Source organism: Numida meleagris, chromosome 8 (genome assembly GCF_002078875.1).
Source record: "Numida meleagris isolate 19003 breed g44 Domestic line chromosome 8, NumMel1.0, whole genome shotgun sequence".
Taxonomy (NCBI): Eukaryota; Metazoa; Chordata; class Aves; order Galliformes; family Numididae; genus Numida; species Numida meleagris.
The window spans coordinates 10,798,956-10,816,855 of NC_034416.1; the positions used below are offsets into that span (position 1 = coordinate 10,798,956).

The 17,900-nt window shown below is 46.7% G+C and overlaps 1 protein-coding gene and 1 long non-coding RNA gene across 4 annotated transcripts in view; one reads left to right on the forward strand and one right to left on the reverse strand.

Annotated features, from left to right (window-relative positions):
- The window catches only part of LOC110403351 (gamma-aminobutyric acid receptor subunit beta-4), a 67,264-nt gene that overhangs the window by 34,611 nt on the left and 14,753 nt on the right, over positions 1–17,900 (reverse strand). For all 3 annotated transcript variants that reach the window (XM_021406476.1, XM_021406475.1, XM_021406477.1), the window contains one exon: positions 6,851–6,918. In XM_021406476.1, coding sequence (XP_021262151.1) covers positions 6,851–6,918 — 68 coding nt within the window. The remainder of the gene's footprint in view (positions 1–6,850; positions 6,919–17,900) is intronic.
- On the forward strand, positions 731–4,429 carry LOC110403352. Its single transcript, XR_002441625.1, has 2 exons — positions 731–777; positions 2,656–4,429. It is a non-coding gene; the product is annotated as an uncharacterized LOC110403352 (long non-coding RNA).

A 17,900-nucleotide genomic window follows, 5' to 3' on the forward strand; every position in this document is an offset into this window, starting at 1 on the left:
GAATATATTTGAAGAAAATGTGTGGTAGTATAATATAAAAGGCCAGAAATCTCTCCTTAGAAACTTGAGTTTTAAAACTCAAGACATCCGTATCAGTGGAAAATCTTCTCCAGGTGTATACTGTGTTTCCTGCCTGCTATTGCAGATGTACAGATGGTCCACTGGAAGGGGCTCAAAGGCCAAGAGATGTGCTCATGTGTCCAGTAGTCTAAGAAGCTGCTGTCTCTCATACCAAGTCTATCCATCTACACTGCCTTCTTTCACCAACTATGCTCAGCATACAGCAGAATCACCTGTGTATTAGTGTGCATGGGTTATGCTGATATGGGATTCAGCTAGGCAATGCACATTCATTCTCCAGTGAAAACAGGACTACAAAGCCTGATCAGGACAGATTCCTGTACAAAGGCTATTTCAGGCCTGCCTGATAGATGAAATATTTGACATAGTGGAAAGGGTGGTGCACCCCTGATGGTAGCATAACAGGTTGTAGGATGATCTTTTCTGGACAAGAACACCCTTGCACACCTGTAGCAGAAATGCTAAGTCACGGCCTGAATCAGTGATGGAGCACCTGGTGGGAGTTTGAGCAACCTGGGGGAGGTTGCTCCCCAGGGGGAGCAACCCAGGGGAGCTCAGCTGCATGCAATGAACCTGAGTGACCAGAAGGAGTAGAGCCAGGATCCACCCCTTCCCAGATCTCATTTAAGGGTTGGCAGGGGGTGGAGATGGGGGGAATTTCACTGGAGGTTTCTGTATGCCTGAGGTCTTCTGAAGGTAAGCAGTTTTTTTTTTTCCTTTTTTTTTCCCTTTCTCCTCTTCCCCCCTTTATTTCTGTGCCCATGGCTGTTGTGTCTGAGTGAATCCTCACTTGCTGCAGCTTGGGATCTGCTGTCTTATTGTGCTTTCCATTGTGTTACAACACCTAATCCACCTTCTTCTTGGGTTAAAGGGAGATTTATGATGCTTGTAGCTCATAGTTTTAGTTTTTTTACAAAAAAAAGGAGTTACAAAAACTACTACACAGTTTTAGTTTTTTTACAATAGCTTGTAGCTTATTGTTTGCAAATGACACCAAGCTGGCAGGAAGTGTTGATCTGCCTGGGGGTAGAGAGGCCCTACAGAGAGATCTGGACAGGTTGGATCTCTGGGCTGAAGCCAATGGGATGAGGTTCAACAAGACCAAGTGCTGGGTCCTGCACTTTGGCTGCAACAACCCCAGGCAACGCTACAGGCTTGGGGCAGAGTGGCTTGAAAGTTGTATGGAGGAAATGGACCTGGGGGTATTAGTTGATGCTCAGCTGAGCATGAGCCAGCAGTGTGCCCAGGTGGCCAAGAAGGCCAATGGCATCCTGGCTTGTATCAGAAATAGTGTTGCCAGTAGGAGTAGGGAAGTCATTCTTCCTCTGTACTCAGCCCTAGTGAGGCCCCACCTCGAGTACTGTGTCCAGTTTTGGGCCCCTCACTGCAAAAAAGACATTGAGGCCCTGGAGTGTGTTCAGAGGAGGGCGACAAAGCTGGTGAGGGGTCTGGAGCACAGGGCTTATGAGGAGCGGCTGAGGGAGCTGGGATTGTTCAATCTGGAGAAGAGGAGGCTCAGGGGAGACCTCATCGCTCTCTATCCCTACCTGAAGGGAGGTTGTAGTGAGCTGGGGTCGGCCTCTTCTCTCTTGTAACTAGTGACAGGACGAGGGGCAATGGCTTCAAGTTGCGCCAGGGGAGATTTAGGCTGGACATTAGGAAATACTGCTTTTCTGAAAGAGTGGTCAGGCGCTGGAACGGGCTGCCCAGGGAGGTGGTGGAGTCACCGTCCCTGGAGGTGTTCAAGAAATGTTTAGATATAGCGTTGGGAGATATAGTTTAGTGGGGTTGTTGGTGGTAGGTGGATGGTTGGACTAGGTGATCTTGTAGGTTTTTTCCAACCTAGCTCATTCTATGATTCTATAGCTTTCTGGGGACATGCATTACATCCTTCTTGAACAGGGGTAACTTATTTTCCTAACAAGACAATTTGGTTTCTTGTATTTCAATCAAACTTCAAGGAATTAGGAGGAGGCATTGTCTGCTATTTTCCTGTAATCCCCAAGTAATCACCTGAGTGCTGGCACTCCCATCTGACAGCACTGTGGTGAGAGGTGATGATAGAGGAGTAGGGAGCAGGAGGCAATGAAGTGAAATATCGAGGTTAGCTTTGCCCAGCATTCTGCACCAACCACTAACCTGTCTGCACTGCAGACTGCTGCCCAGCAAAATGTATCTCCAGTTCCACAAATATCACTGCTTTAACACCTTGTATATCCCTGCGAACAGTTCTTTATGGAAGGCCTGCTTCTTACACTAGCCCTCTACAATAATCCTCTTGTAACTTTTCAACTTGTCACCAGGTTTATAAAACTTTAAAGCTAGTGCTATAACAAACTGAAACAATGTTATTGCAGATGTAGGAGAGCATCTTGGGATGAATAAATTATAGGAGCCACAAAGAAATCACGGCGACAGCGGCTGCATGCTCCAAGTTGCTTACGGTGTGCAGATACATGGTGGGGGAGCAGGTTTAGGACTGCTCAGATCATAGGGAAATTAAAGCATTACGAAGGGTAACTATCTCTTCTAAATGCATACAATGCTTCTGGTTGGTTTTCCTTATTGAAATAGGTCATGAGTGCTTGAAGGGAGTCTGAACTGTCTGGTACTAGAAAAATATGCCCCTGAAGATGAGTGAGGCAAGGCTTCAGGTGGAAATAGCAGCCTCCACTCCCACCCTGCAGCAAATGCTGCTGCCCTGAATGGGCCGGTTCTCAGCTGTCTGCTGAAAGGGCATGCAGGGGAAGGCTTCCTGCTCCTGAAGCAGTTGGTGCTGGATACTATCAGAGCTGGATCTAACCAAGTAAGCTGGCTGAACGAGACTACTGAAATGATGATGACTTTGGGCAGCATTATGGGCATGTGCCACAAGGACGGAAGTCAGTGCATTTTTCTGGCTGCGGAGTGATGTGAGCTCCAGTGCTGGCAGCACTCCTTACTCTCCTGGTTCAGAAGTGCTGCTGCCTGCTCCATGGCTGAGGCACCAGAGGAGGAGGTCTGCGCACAGCACTGTCTGCATACCATAATACACCACCAACCACATATGGTTGAATTACAGCAAGTGCACAATAACCTGTAGCAAAATGGCATTTGCAAGATAATTTCTCCAGCCCACTTCCTCAGAGGGCATCTAGGAAGTACCATCCTTCCTTTCTTAGCAGATCCACTGAGCTACAGAACATCATTATGAAGGTGCTTCTCTTTCCAGGCTGCCTTTAAAACCCTGACTTGCAAATTTGTACGGGAGAATTCTCTGGCCAGGCCTTTCATCTTCATGGATCAGCACTTCCCAGAGGGTCTGCCACTCAAATGTGCCCTCCCCGGTACCTGTTTGGCCTGGTCCCTGGCATCCTTTCCAAGCATTTCAATTGATGTCACTGCTCTTGGCTCAGCAAATAATCCTTCTAATCAATGACAAGAACAGAGGCTGCAGCTCATCATTGCTTAGCAGGGCTAAGAGGAGTACACAGTAATAAAGCATTACTTGAGCAAGTGAGCTTGAAAATATGGCTGACCACACACGGGCAGCAGCTGTGGTGAATGAGATGTCATTTTTTTAAAATAAGGACAATAGTTTTGGTCCCTCATGATTAGGAGATCGTTACAAAGCCAGCAGTGTACCTAGGAGCCTCCTTTAACCCAGCATGACTCTATCTGCACTGTACCATGTCATAGTGTCAGGGCATGACCCTCAAAAAGATAAGATGCTTTGCCTTTGTACAGCAAGGAACCAGGAGACACCAAGCTTGTACAGGCTATTGCAATGCATTCTGTGCATCGGTGTCTGGGAACTTCCAGTGTGAAGACACAGTTGTGTTGTCTTTGTGTAGCCCTGTAGTCTCCAGAATTGAAATGTCATAACATAATAACATTCCCATGGGAGCGGAGTAAAGAGTGCCACTTAAATTGTGGGTGGAGCTGCATTCCTCCAAAACACCACATCCAGCCAAACTCCTGTGGAAAACAACTTCTTGAATCACGCCATAGCCAGGCACTGGCAGCACTTGCTCCCCACCATCATACAGCCAGTAAATGCCAGGAGTCCCAGGGATAGGCATGGGAGAGCTGGGGGTTCTCCTCAGCCTGCCCATCCCATTGTTCCAGAAAGGATGTCTGAGGATTAATTAATTATCCTACAAGGGGCAGTAAGTAATAACACTCCTTGTGGAACAATAGAAGCTATTTGGTTGCCATGGCAACTCAGCTCCACTTGTGTGCCTTTAATTTATTCATTGCACAGTCCCTTCCCCAGTCACACACAATGCCAAAAAAATGCCTTGTTTTTCTTGCCAATCACCATGTCCAGAGCAGGGGTAAGACACAGCCCTTTCCCCGGGGCATCTGTCACCCAGAATGATGCACATAAATCTCTTCAGCTTGGAAAACTGTGTCCCATGAGATTCTGCTCCCTACAGGCTTGATTTTGGTTCTGATCTTTTAAGCCCTTTTGAAGCTGCCTCACCATGTTGCTTATAACCTTGAGTAGGTTCTTTTGTAAAACAAATAGGCAGAAAGGATGGCCAGGAGTCTGTGCTTGTCAGCCTGTACGGAGAGCCAGGACAGATGATCAGAAGCACAGAAGCGATGGGCCATGGCAGCATCAATAGGAGTGTGGCATAGGCAGTGCCTAGCGCTCACTCTGGTTACAGCCATGCCATGACTACCAAAACACTCGGTGTCTATCTGCAGTGCTGCCCACATTCTGTAAGACCTGGAGTGATGTGCAGATGGAGATCCATGCAGATCCAACCTGCTCTCCCCTACACTCCACAGAGGTTTCTCTGCAATCTCAATCATACACTTTTTGCCCCAGCGGTCTTTCTGCAGAGGAAATATGGTATGCACTGGAAAGGGGAGAGCATTGCTCTCACAAGGAAAGGGTTGGAAGTGTTGCAAAGAGAATGGCTGCTAGCAAAGAGCATGGCGTGCCTGACTACAGCAGGTGTGTGGCAAAAGACTTGGAAAGACCATACAGCCCATGGGGACACCTCCAACAGGAGCTTCATCCTGAACCTGCAGCACTTAGACCTCTTCTGTTATCTATGGAGGAAGATCAGGGTAATTGTAGCAGGTAAGCTGAGAATAAATCCTTCACTCCCTGCAATTACATTTGTGCAATCTGGGGTCCTGTATGACATTTCCAGACTCCAAATTTTTCATCCTGACTTTAGCAAGGAAGGTGGCAGCTGCCACATAGGAATATTCAGGTCCAACTGGAGACTGGGGGAGGAGGTGATTTCAAGTTAATCTCTGTCCTGACAGGCAAGATAGATGGAACTGGGTTAAGCCATCTGCCTTTTCTAAGTTGAGCTTAACCTCAAGCACAGTTACCCAATGTAGTGAGGACTGAGGGCTTTGCCTGAATTTCTGTATGTACACACTGCCCAGTGTCACTATTAACACGTGTAACATGCCATACAGAGAATGATAGTAAAGGCTGGGCTAGAGAAAACAGGGCAGGGGAGTCCAGAATCAGATAATTAGGACAGGAGCATTGGGAGACCAAGATTTTAACAGACTTGATCAGTAAGAGCTCTAAGCTGGCCTAGGATTCTCCTGCATGGGTCAGGACTGAGGAATAGGACAAGCTGCTGCCAGATGGTCCCCATCCATCCTCCTGGCAAGCAGAGGGACTTGAAGGAAAAGCCTCTGGGCAGGAGGGAGGAAGGCAGAGCTAGGTGACAGATCAGTGCAATGCAATGGGGAGAAATCTCTTATCTGAGCAGAGAACAATTTTCTTCAGTGGCAGGAAAAGCTCCAGCCTATCAATGCCACCCCAAGCACACAGATCACCGTGAGATGCCTCCCTTTCCAGTACAGATCTCTAAAGAAATGCCAAAGTGCCACCAGCAAGCATACTAAGCCAGTATCTGTTTTGCAACTTTGCAGTCACAGGCTGACTGTAAAGCTACTCCTGCTGTTGTGTCACTGGAAAAATACAAGCAACTACTTTGAAGGAATAAGCATCAATGGCTGGAGGAGACAACCAGCACCATTACCATTTTGTAAGAGATGAGAGTCTGCTCTGGATAAGTTGTAATTAGCTCCAGAGATGCCAGCCAAGTTTCTCCATCCACGCATTGACAGATGACACTCAGGATGCTTCTCTGAGCTAGTGGATACTAACCTTACTAGGATTTATCTTATCAGGAAGCAAACTACAGTCCTTCAGTCACATCACAAATACTGCCAGCAGAGGCAGGCATGTACCACAGAGATCCATCACGCCAGCCTTGTCTTGGGAGGGTTTAATTTCAGAATTGTTTTGGTCTGGAGCTGGGCTGTGGGGCCAGTAGACAGGCAGTCCCAGTGACACAGGCCAAGCAGTGGGTGGAAAGAGCAAGGCTCAGACTGAAACCAGTATGATGAGAAAGAAATTTGGAGACCTCATTTAGTACAGCCCAATGATGTGCTGAACTTTCTTTTTCATCACACTGAACATGAAGAAATCACACTTGAATTCCTTATGCTTTAGTGATGAAGAACTGTCTCAAATCATGGTACAGTATCTCTCATAATCCTATGTCCAATGAGGAAAAAAAGCATGTTTTATACCAGACAATTACCACTTCTCCTGCAGCAACTTCCCAGCAGTCACAGGGAAGATCTGCAGGAGGAGCTTAAAGAAGCAAAGGTGCCTGGCCTTTTCATCTGGGCACCCTGAGAGCTCAGGTGACTGCAAGGAGACATTGTATTGGATGTGCATCTCAACCAGAAAAAGGAAGAATTAGCCTTTTGTTTTGCTTGGTTTTCATCCCAAACTCACCATGTTGACTTCAGAGATCTGGTCAATGCTGGAGATATGAATGCTCATTCCCACTGTGACAGGGTTACCTGAAACACAAATGAACTGGGTTAGAACCATATGCAGACTCTCTCCTCCTGCTTGCTATTACAGCATTGAATAAAAATGCATGGATACGATTTGAAGCAGCCTCACATTCCTCAAGTATCCAGAATTTCAAAGTCACATGTGCTCAGATTATTAGAGAAAAATAGACTTGTCTAACTCCCAGCTTGATTCTTTAATTCTTGGAAGTTAATCACTCCCCTTAGTTACACAATTATCTCTGGTTATTCCAAATAACACCTTCAGAGACATCAGCAGGCTCCCAGAGGTCTTGCAGAAGATGTTGTTGATTGACCATACACAGAACATAGCAATCAAACCCATGCAACGCATGGGCAGGAAAGATACTCCAGCTCATTTCTCCATCCTCCCACCAGCTTTGCTGTACCAAACAAAGCCCAGATGAGTTTTAATACCCAAGACACCAGACAAGTACAGGCAACAGATCCATTAAGTAAGAAACCAGCATTTCTACAGTGGCTTTTCAGAGAAGTGAAGAGCAGTGCTGGGATTAGAGAACAAATTCCCCATTTTACCATTGGCATGAGGGTACACCATCCCATATCCTCTTGCTTACAGTCACCCAGATGTGGTAGACATCTGCACACAAGTTCTCTGGGGAATGCAGATATTTCCTTACCCCGTGACCAAGCTGTTCTCACGCTGCTGTAAAGGCCACAGACTGCAGCATGCAGGATGAGATGGTGAAGAAATACCACCCAAGGGCAGTCACAGCCAGACCTACCACCCTCCTGTCCATGCACAGCAAGTGCTGTTACCACTTCCCACAGACCAGTAGAGTCAGGGCAGAAGCAGCACATTTCAGCCAGTACTTTCAGATGTATGGGCATCCTGGCTAGATTAACTTGCACCCAGTTAAGCCTGAGACCCTCTGACAAGCAGATCCCTCTGTGAGGCAACAGGACAGCCCGTTCAGTGGGACTTAAGCTGTGTAAAATGATTTGCAGAGAGATACACATCCTCTGCTAAAACTAGCACAAGGTCTACCTACTGCAGCTTGAGATGGGATTTCTGAGAGCCACCACTCACCCGTCAACCCTGCAGCTCCAAAGTACAAATTCAATCCCACTGCAGCCAGCACCCCTTTTCTCACATGTGCCAGGTAGAAAATGTTTCCTTGCAATGTAGTACAAGAGAGGGGAAGGCAAGCAGCTTTGCTGCTCAAGGTATTAACTCTTCCATGGACTTATTAGTAGATCTAAGTGCTGAAATATTTACAGATAATCATGAAATGGCTTAGAAAGTAATTAGGAGATTAGGGTAGAGGGGAGAACCACACAACTGGAAATGAAGTGATTTTTAAATTATATGTTTCCAGAAGTAGGGAAGTAGTGTCATTAGGGCTGCCTTGTGATTGGGTGTACTGTTAACCAAGACCCTCTGTTGCAAATTAAGCAGCATTATCCTTTAATGGAATATGAACAACACTGAAAACATCAGAATCAACAACTGTAATTAGACCCTGCTAAGCAAATCCCCTGAAAGAGGCAGTGCTCTTCTGCAGCACCCCTGGCTCACTGTCAGTGGTGCCAGGGACAGAGTGCTCAGGAGACCTTGCAGAGCCTCCAGAAATCCCCATTCAGGGCAGGCTCCCAGCCACATCCTTGTATTTCTCTGCTCATCTGTCACAAGGGAACCAGGTGGGAAAATAACCACAGGTTACTCTGTGACAGCCACCCTTCTCACATCCTGCACTGTGCCAGAGGCCGACAGCGGCACCAGTATAGCTCTTCAGGAAGCCTCACTTCAAGTTGTTTGCTTTTTTTTCTGCAATCAGGACCTTGTTGTGATAGCAGCCATAGCAGGAAGCATCACTGCCCTGAAGATCTTACTGACTAATTGGCTGCAGGAGGAAAGATAGGGCCGTGTCAGGGCTGCAGCAGAGCTGGGGAGAAGCCAGCTCCTGAGTCCTGAGCCCCACTGCATGCCAGTGTTGTTTCCTCCAAGAGATGCCCAGCTGCCTTCTTTGCTTCCAGTTTGTCAGCACTGGTGAATGTGGTCCTGTGGTTGGGTGTCCTTTCCTTCCTTGATGCAAAAAAAAATAAGTGTTTCTTCACCCCTGCCATGCAAGAGACCCACTGAAACAACTGGCCTGGGTGGCAATAGGAAGCACTGACAGTGGTGATATGCAAATATTTGTCAAATACAGAGACTATCCAATCTAATCTATCTGTCTAGACATTTGTGCTGTGTTCATCACCATGGTATCTGAGTGCCTGGGGTCATGCAGTGACTCAGTGTCAGAGCTGTGGATAAGATCCAGACCTTCCAACTCCCAGCTCCAAGACAAGTGCTGGAGCGGAGATCGGACGCGTTGCTCCCCATCAGTCTGTGCTCACCCACACCCAGTGCTTGTGCCCAGTCAGCAATGTTCCCAATGGCCACTCTGGGCGCTGCCAAGACCTCTACACCCCATCCATCATGGCAAGTGGGAGGCTCCACAAGCTGCTTCCATCCCCTGGGGTGTGGATCTGTCAGCCCACTCCAGAGATGAAGGTATGCCAAGTCCTGTCCTGGACCTACACTTAGCTTGATTCCCAGGAAGCCATTTCACCTTCTCCATTCCCATTGTGAAGACTGCCCTTCCACCTCCTCAGGACAGCACACGTGCATACACAGCCAGCAGAAAATACTCGCCCTACCTCTTACCACAACCCAGAGAGAAACTAGACCGGCTGGTGTCCAACATTCTGGCTGTAAGTAGTACACAGAATAAACAAAGGACATCAATTCTGCCAATGTTAATAGCTTCAGGCAAGAGGGATACAAAAAGTAGGGTATTTAAAATACAGGATAACGTCATCTGAATTTGTTCAAAAGGCAGAGCTCTGCGTCTGCGGATATGAAAAGATCCAAAAGAAAATTTGATATTAAAGATTTATGCTTTTATCTGCAAACTAGACCTTTGCCCCTTAAAGAGAATGCTTATGCCTAGAAAAGGGTTGTAGGCAAGTTCACAAGTGAGAGAGTGTAAGAAACTCTGCCACTTCCACCAGTGAACAGCACCGTCACGCATCTTCATTTCTCACCACCACTGGAGAAGTCACCAACATTTTGTCCTCAAAGCAGTTTGACGTCTGTGAAAAATGTTCTCAGGGGAAGTTGGAAGGAAAGCAGACAAAAGAGTTATAATAAAATCAGTCCTTTTTCTGCAAGTGATACTTGTCAAATACAAAAACAGCCAAGGTAGAGAACAAGTTGTGCTAATCTGCAATATTTTTCCAGCAACCAGTTATTACTTTCACATTTTATTTTATAATGTTTTAAAGCCCCAGAACCCAGCATCTTGTTGCTACAGAAGCCATCCCTGTGGCACAACTGCAGAGGAAAGGTCATGTTCCCAAGCCTGTCTGCTTGCACTGCAGCCAGGGGTGATGGCAGCCTGGATCAAGGCATTTCTTCCAGCTTTCAGCCTCCTAGTTCAGCTGCAGGAGGAAGCAAAATCTCTAGCACAAAATACAGTGTAATGTGGCTCCAGACACAAGATGCTGACTTGGGCAACTGGTCTGTACTAAGGTCCACACTGTGGAACCCTCTCTGCTCCTAACCCAGAATGTTAAGCTAGAGTAAGTTTGGTTTCTCTGCCATTAAATTTATAACTGTAATATAGAAATGGTCAAAGACTCAAGAACAGTGCGCAGACAAAGAGAACTTATATTATTATCCACTAAAGCCACAACGCTTTTATAAACTACAGCTAATGCTTTGAGTAACCTGGTTCATGCATCTCTGAGCGTGTGAACCTGGCAATGCTGGCACAGCAAAGGCTTGTAGTTGCTAAGGGACAGGCCTCAGCCTCAAGTCTATCCTCCAGCCAAAACTATATGAGCAAAGGGTTGACAAGAATCTTGGGAGGTTGCACAGCTCATATCCTCCACAGAAGCAGACTCAAGTAGACTTAAAACCTCTTCAGTGGAGGCTTTCTTTAAAACCACCAGCACCAGAAATTCCTTAGCTCCCCTGGACAATCTCATGCATCTGACTGCACTGAGAAAGCTTTACTTGAATAACCAAATTAAACCTTCTCCGCTGTGCAAGCATAGTTGATTGTGTCTCATCATCTCCCACCCTCCCCCCCACCAATGATAGAGAAAGAATAAATCAATCATCCTTCTTTGACAACAGCTTTTATGTACTGAGAAACCATGACATCCCTCTCCCTCCTCCACTAATACTGTTTTTCCTAGATTAAATGCACCTGAGTTCTCCAACCTCTCCTTGGAGGTCATGTTTTCTAAAGCTCTAACAATTAGTGCTGTTCTCCTCTGGCCTTTTGCCAGTTTGTCTACATCTCTATTTTAAAGCATGGTAGCCAGACTCTGAAGTAAAGACAACATGTCACCAGCACAGAGGGGAAAAAAAAACAACCTCCAATGTATAGCATTCTCCTAAACCACTTTGGGTGTATTCCTGCCCAGAAGCCTCTCCAAACCCATGGCTTCCCTCCTGAGACCTGCTCACTGTGGGTAAGAGTTCAGAGATATTAATGGGGCAGCCCTGTTCTTAACATCCAAGAGCATCACATGTAGAAAAGAGGGAATGCAGCGCTGCCTTTCGGCCAAGAGTGAGGCTCATCCAACACAGCTCTATGCATGAGTCCCAGTGTTGCCTGCTTGCACCCTGCCTGTGGCATTACTGGTCTCCAAGATTCCTGCAGTAGCACTAGAACTTCTTTAAAGTCTTCTGCTGAGTAAAAGCCAGAGAAAATGAGCTTTCAAACACCAATGTTCTATGCAAAGAACAGGTCAGTGCCTCAACCTACAATGGGGCGTAATGCTCTGTCCATGCATGCTCTCCAGAAGCCGGAGGACAGCAGTGGCACTAGAGCCCAGAAGCAGCAAGTCCCAGACAAGATTGCCCTGTGTTGGCTGGCAGAAATGTTTCTGCAAAAGCAGGCAGTACAGGCTGACTTGGAGAGGGCAAGATTTCTTCTTAGTTGCCGCTATGGGACTGCAGTGCCTTACTTGCATTTTCAACGATTCCTCTGCTCCCACCTCCCCCCTGTCTCCCACCTCCAATTAGGATATTCTCAGGCTTGCCAAAGGCAAGACCAGCACACAGACTAATTTCACTCCCAGGACTTTTTCCTTCAACATGACTCCTGCTTTGCTGAATGAAGGAGGACTGTTCTGTATCTACTTGCTCTTTCTGCCAGAAAAGGCTTGTCCAAGCTACTGCCCCTGCTTTGTTCTCAGCACTGGACCTCAGGGCAGCCTGGCTTTATGTTTACAACTTAAAACCATGGCCCACGTCACTGCTACGTGCAGTGAGGAGCTGGTTATACAAGGCTGACAGACACTGTTAGTTAGAAGGAGAGAGCTACCAGGTAATCAGAGGCACAGAATGGGCCAGTGTCAGCACAGGACTTGCTGCCTGGATCCAGCCATGCAGGCTCCCAAGAAATCCCACTCTGTCCTATCCAGAACAAATATGCTTAAACAGCTTTCAGCCTAAAGACTATTCCACAGTTTCTCTTAAATCCTCCCAGAAGATAATTTAGAGTCCTGTCTAATGCCTGAACACTCAGTTTCACCACAGGAGAGTCGCCCATAGTTACTACCAGCACCAGGGGAGTAAAAGTGCTCCTGTTTTTTCCCCCCAAACACTGGAGGACTGTAGGAGTTTACAGATTGTTATCTGCACAATGGCTGTGCAGTTGAATCTCAAGTCAGACCAAGGCTCTGCTATAGCAATTAATGGGAGGATGTCTAGAAGATCACAGAATCATTGGAAAGGACTCTTAATGGCCATCTAGTCCAACTCCCCTGCAGTGGATGGGGACACCTACAGCTCTACCAGGTGCTCAGAGCCCTGTCCAGTCTGACCTTGAAATGTCCCCAGGAATGGGGGCACCCACCACCTCTCTGGGCAACCTGTGCCAATGCCTCATCACCCTTGTTGTAAAAAACTTCCTTCTTATTTCCAATCTAAATATTCCCTCTTTTAGCTTGAAACCATTTCCCTCTGTCCTTGTCCCTCAGACAAGGGGATGCCATCCCAGCATGCAACACATCAAACCATGAAGAAGTTTCCAATAATTTTCCCATTCTTCTCCTTTTAGCTTAGGTACGACATCAAGCACAAACTCAGTAAGCACCTCTGCTACAAGGACAGGCTGAGAGAGCTGGGACTCTTCAACCTGGAGAAGAGAAGGCTCCAAGGAGACCTCATAGTGGCCTTCCAGTACCTGAAGGGGGCCTACAGGAAAGATGGAGAGGGACTTTTTATAAGGGCATGTAGCGATAGGACAAGGGGAAATGGCTTTAAACTGGAGGAGGGTAGATTTAGACTAGATATTAGGGAGAAATTCTTTACTGTGAGGGTGATGAGACACTGGAAGAGGTTGCTCAGAGAGGTTATGAACATCCCCCTCCCTGGAGGCATTAAGGCCAGGCTGGTTGGGGCTGTGAGCAACTAGGTCTAGAGGGAGGTGTCCCTGCATATAACAGGGGTATTGGAACTGGATGATCTTAAAGGTTCCTTCCAACCCAAACCATTCCATGATTCTATGATTCAGTGAGCATTAATACTGCTGGATGAGCAAGGAAAGTGGACCACATATCATGAAAGCACAAATGTTTTGGGAGCAGCTTTCATCCAGCATCTCTGATTTGTGGTGACATCTGGAAGTGCCAAGATCAGCAGGGTCTCTTAAGCACCTACTTCAACTTTTCAAAAAAATTGAGGTTTAAATACCAACTAAACATCCTCCAAACATTTTTCTTTTTTTAATTCTTATTCCTATGACTCACTGCTGACCTCTCCCCCATCCACATCCGATAGCTGCGCAGTGAGCTCACCAGGATCAGCAAAATGGCCAGAGCTATCACGCATCCAGAGGCTGATATCAAAACTCTCCTGCTGTTCCTAGCAGGTCTCTCCTTGACATCTAATGGATGTACAGGAGAAAATTGTACCACGACAATAGCCTTTCAGCCAGCTTTGTACTCTACCAGAGAGATGGTCTCATGGCAAGTTAACAGCTACAACATTCGCTGCTCTGTAGGGGAACAGAGTGGCTGAGGGACTTGCTGTGCTAAGGAATCTCCTTGCTTTGCATGAATAAAGAGTGGTATTCTGGAGCTGAAAGTCAGAACCCTGGTGTCCAAAACATATAGATCTGTCCATGCCTGCTGCATCCCCATGGATTTACTCTTCTGCAAGGTGTGAGGGATACCCACCAACACTGACTCATGGAGCTGGCAGCTACTCTCCAGGTAGGCCTGGCAGAAAAGTTTCTTCTGCCTGACAGGCTTGCTGCATTCTTCCATGCTTCTTTAGGGACATGGCTTGGCACATTTTGAGCTTTCACACAGAACAAGATTGTGCCTAACCTTGCTAGGCTTCCATCCATCCAAATCAGATCAGGCACAGCAGAACCCTGTGTGAGGAGGCTACTGGTGATTTCCAGCCCTCACTACTCTGCTCTCCTAGCAGCTTGGATTTTCACCTCACCTGGTCAAATGACACCAAAGCAAGTGATGTTAAGGACAGCACACAAGTCTGATGGAACAGCTGTGGAACAACCAAACTACCTATTGTCCTAAGTCATATGGCCTCTTGACCCTAGCGACTTGTGAGCCAGGAGAGCTGGGCTAGCCTCTTTCCTGAACTGGTATTTGGCATATCCAAACACTGAACAAATCAAGGGCTTCAGTAAGTGACAGGTTTACCTCCAAGTAAGCACTGAAGCTGATCTTTCAGTAACAAGCCAAGAGATGCAACACTTGCAAAGCATGCAGATCTGACCACTCAGCTACTATCCCATGGTGCTCTGCAATCTTACCTGTTAACCTTGAGAGTAGCTGCCACATTTCCAGTATATTGTCAAATGAAGCTGTCCCTGTAGATGTGAGTAGAGGGAATATTTTCTCAAGCAAGCTGTGCCTGCTTGTGAGCCAGTGCTGAGGGATCCTTCTGGAGGAACAATACTTTCCCAATGCGGATGTAACACTCATTCTGTGACTGTTCTAGAGAAAGCAGAGAGCTAAGGAGCACAATCGAGCACAATCTGTGAGGCACAGTGGATTACCTAATCTATCTCATGGGTATTTTTAATGGATTAGTAGGTATTAGAGTGGGATATTGCAAATATCCCATGGAAATTTGGAAGTGAGAGACAACAATCAACCGGCTGCAAAAACAGTGTAAAGGTTGTCCCAGAGGTATCGAAGGATTACCGAGCAAGCTAAATCAAGGCTGACTTTAAAAGATGTTGCTAGACAGCTTCCCAAGCTGAATAAAAACAAGATCTCAATGTACAGGCTTAAAAATGGAACAAGAGAGTAGACATCAACCTTACAACACTTGTACTACTGGTGGACTCAGTTCAGCAATGCACCTGTACAGCACACAGGGCTTTTGGCATTAAGAAAAATCACTGACTGCTCAGAATATGATCTGGTTTTGGGAGAGACCTGGTCCAGCATTCAGGAGACATTTTTAAAACTACTTCTCCCTCAGTGAGGAGGATAGCCTCCCAAAGCCAGGCTTATCTCTTGCCTGGGTGATACACGCTTGGTAAAGTTACAGAAAATTGAGGGGAAGTTTTCAGGTTTATCATTAACTATATACTTGTACTCATTTACAGCCCTACACAGCTCTATCACCTTATTAGATCTCATGGTTAAGAACCTGACATCGTTAACGGGACCTGAGCAAGAAACTCTTAAAGAGCAACCTTATTAAGAACATCAGTTCCCATCCCTTGAAATGGGCAACACCCAGCCCAAACCACAGCAGGTTTACTTTGCAGGGATGCCACAGCCATTGGTTTCTTTGTTAGGCAGAGTGCAGAAGGCAGATTGAGCCACCAGGAGATGAGGGTGCAGCATGCTGTCGCTACAAGGATCAGTCACCCATCCTCCCTGTCCAGGGTACATACACTCAGCCAGATCCCTGGCTTTGCATTCTACAGAGCAAATACTTTGTTTGAAAGATTTTGCTTTTACATCCCTCCCTGCAGAGCAGTGCGCTCCTGTAAAACATTACATTTCCCTGCAGTTACACTGAGTTGGCTCTAGAAAAAGCAGAGGTACTGAATTTCCCATATTCCTTCATCTCTTAAACGCTTCCAAAAGTGGTAGTGGGAGGGCAACAGAGCTTCCCAAACAAGTATTTGTTGTAGACTGACAGCAGATCAACCGAAGCCAGGTATTTTTCCTCCAGCAGCAAGAACCATCAGACCCACACTGATTAGCCACCTCCACATTTCTCCACCTGATAAAGCTCCCTCCTACCACTGCTAAGATGCTGGCAGGCAAGTGCATCTCCCTGTAGGCCTGCCAGCACAACAGCTGGGCACGGCTCTACTCACCTGGGGAAGCTCTGGACGACTCAGGAGAATCCACCCTTTCTGCTTTTGCTCAGGCCCTCATTGCTCAATCTACACTTCCAGCTGGGGCACCCAGCTCCTGCTTCCAAAGCTACCCAGTCTCCAGCTCAGATAGGCTGGGAAGCCTTTGGCTCCCATTTCCTAGCCCACTGCTAGTTACTTGGCTTTCTAGGACTTGCAGACAGGGCAGAGCTTTATAAAGCATTGTCCACAGTATTTTGAGCCACGCAAGAGGGTGGAGAATGCTTATCCACTGGGTTCAAGACTAATATTGGATGCCTACTACACTGTGACTCTCCTGCAGCAGCCTAACAGGCAGGAATATAGCAAACCACAGCACCAACCACTATCCTCCCACATCCAGAAGAGATGCTATAAGTGCGGCATCCCCTCCCACCTCCTCCCATTGGGTAAGGCTGCCATGGTGGCACAAAGTTGAGGTCATTTATCCATTTAGCAACCATACCAACCAGCAGCTGTATAAACTTCTCACATATTGCCCATTAGTCTGTCTCATATCTCATCTGAACTCTCAGAGCACAAAGGTTCTGATCTATCTCTTCAGCACTGGGCTTTTCTTAATGAAGGTTTCCTACATGGAGGAAGCTTGCTTTTGTGATGCCCTGGAAACATCATCCTCCAAACAACTGCAGACCTGGGCTGTATTTGAGTATGTGACCTCTCTAGGAAAACGCTCTCATACATTACCAAATCCTGAGCCATCTAATCCCCTTAGCTGAAAATGAGCCGAACCAAATTAATTTAAATGGGTTAACACAAGCTTCTCCATTCATATCAAATCCATTACTCTGTCTTGGAAGTATTTGTAACAACAACAAAATATCTGGACTTGACATTTTTATCAAAGTGACAACAAGAAGGTGTTTTTCTTTTTCTCCTGTTTTCAACCGTTAATGAGTTAGTCACACTTCCTCATCACTGTTGTAGACTTGTGTCTTTAAAGGATACCACAGTCTCTAATTGCTGGGTGAACCCAGTAAGACATGCACAGCATGGGGAGAAAAAAAAGAAAAGAGAAGAAAAGAAACACAGTGACCAGGTCAGGACACATCAGACTTGTGCAAAGAGCAAACTCAGGGCTAAGACCTCCAGTGGCAGCAGTGGTAGCCCTGCTGTGCTCCCCTGCCATACGTGTCAGTAGGTGACTTCTTGGAGGTGCTTCATCCCACAACATGGTGCAAATTCAATGGTTGGGGTCCCCATCAGAGAGATAGCCACTCCTTTCTTGTTACCTCTTTCAAGTGCTTGGTGGAGAAACAGCTTTTCTCAGTGCCTAGCTTGTCCTTCCCAATACACTGCTATTAGGGCTTCTGCTAATGCTGACTTCAGATGCTGCCCACCACCACCCTTCTGTATCACACACCCGATCCATTCCCTCCCCTACCTTCCTGGGTATGTGGATCATCTCAGAGGTAAAGCGTTGGGGTCACACAGTGCCCAAGGCTTATGCTCAGTGGAGGTCAGGATGATTTACAGTGAAAGTATTGCCAGTGAAAAAAGCAGTGAGTCAGGCCCAAAAATATAATGGAATTCACATTGAAATCCTGAGCCTGAGTTAGAAATTATGAGAAGCAAAGCACACACGAGAAA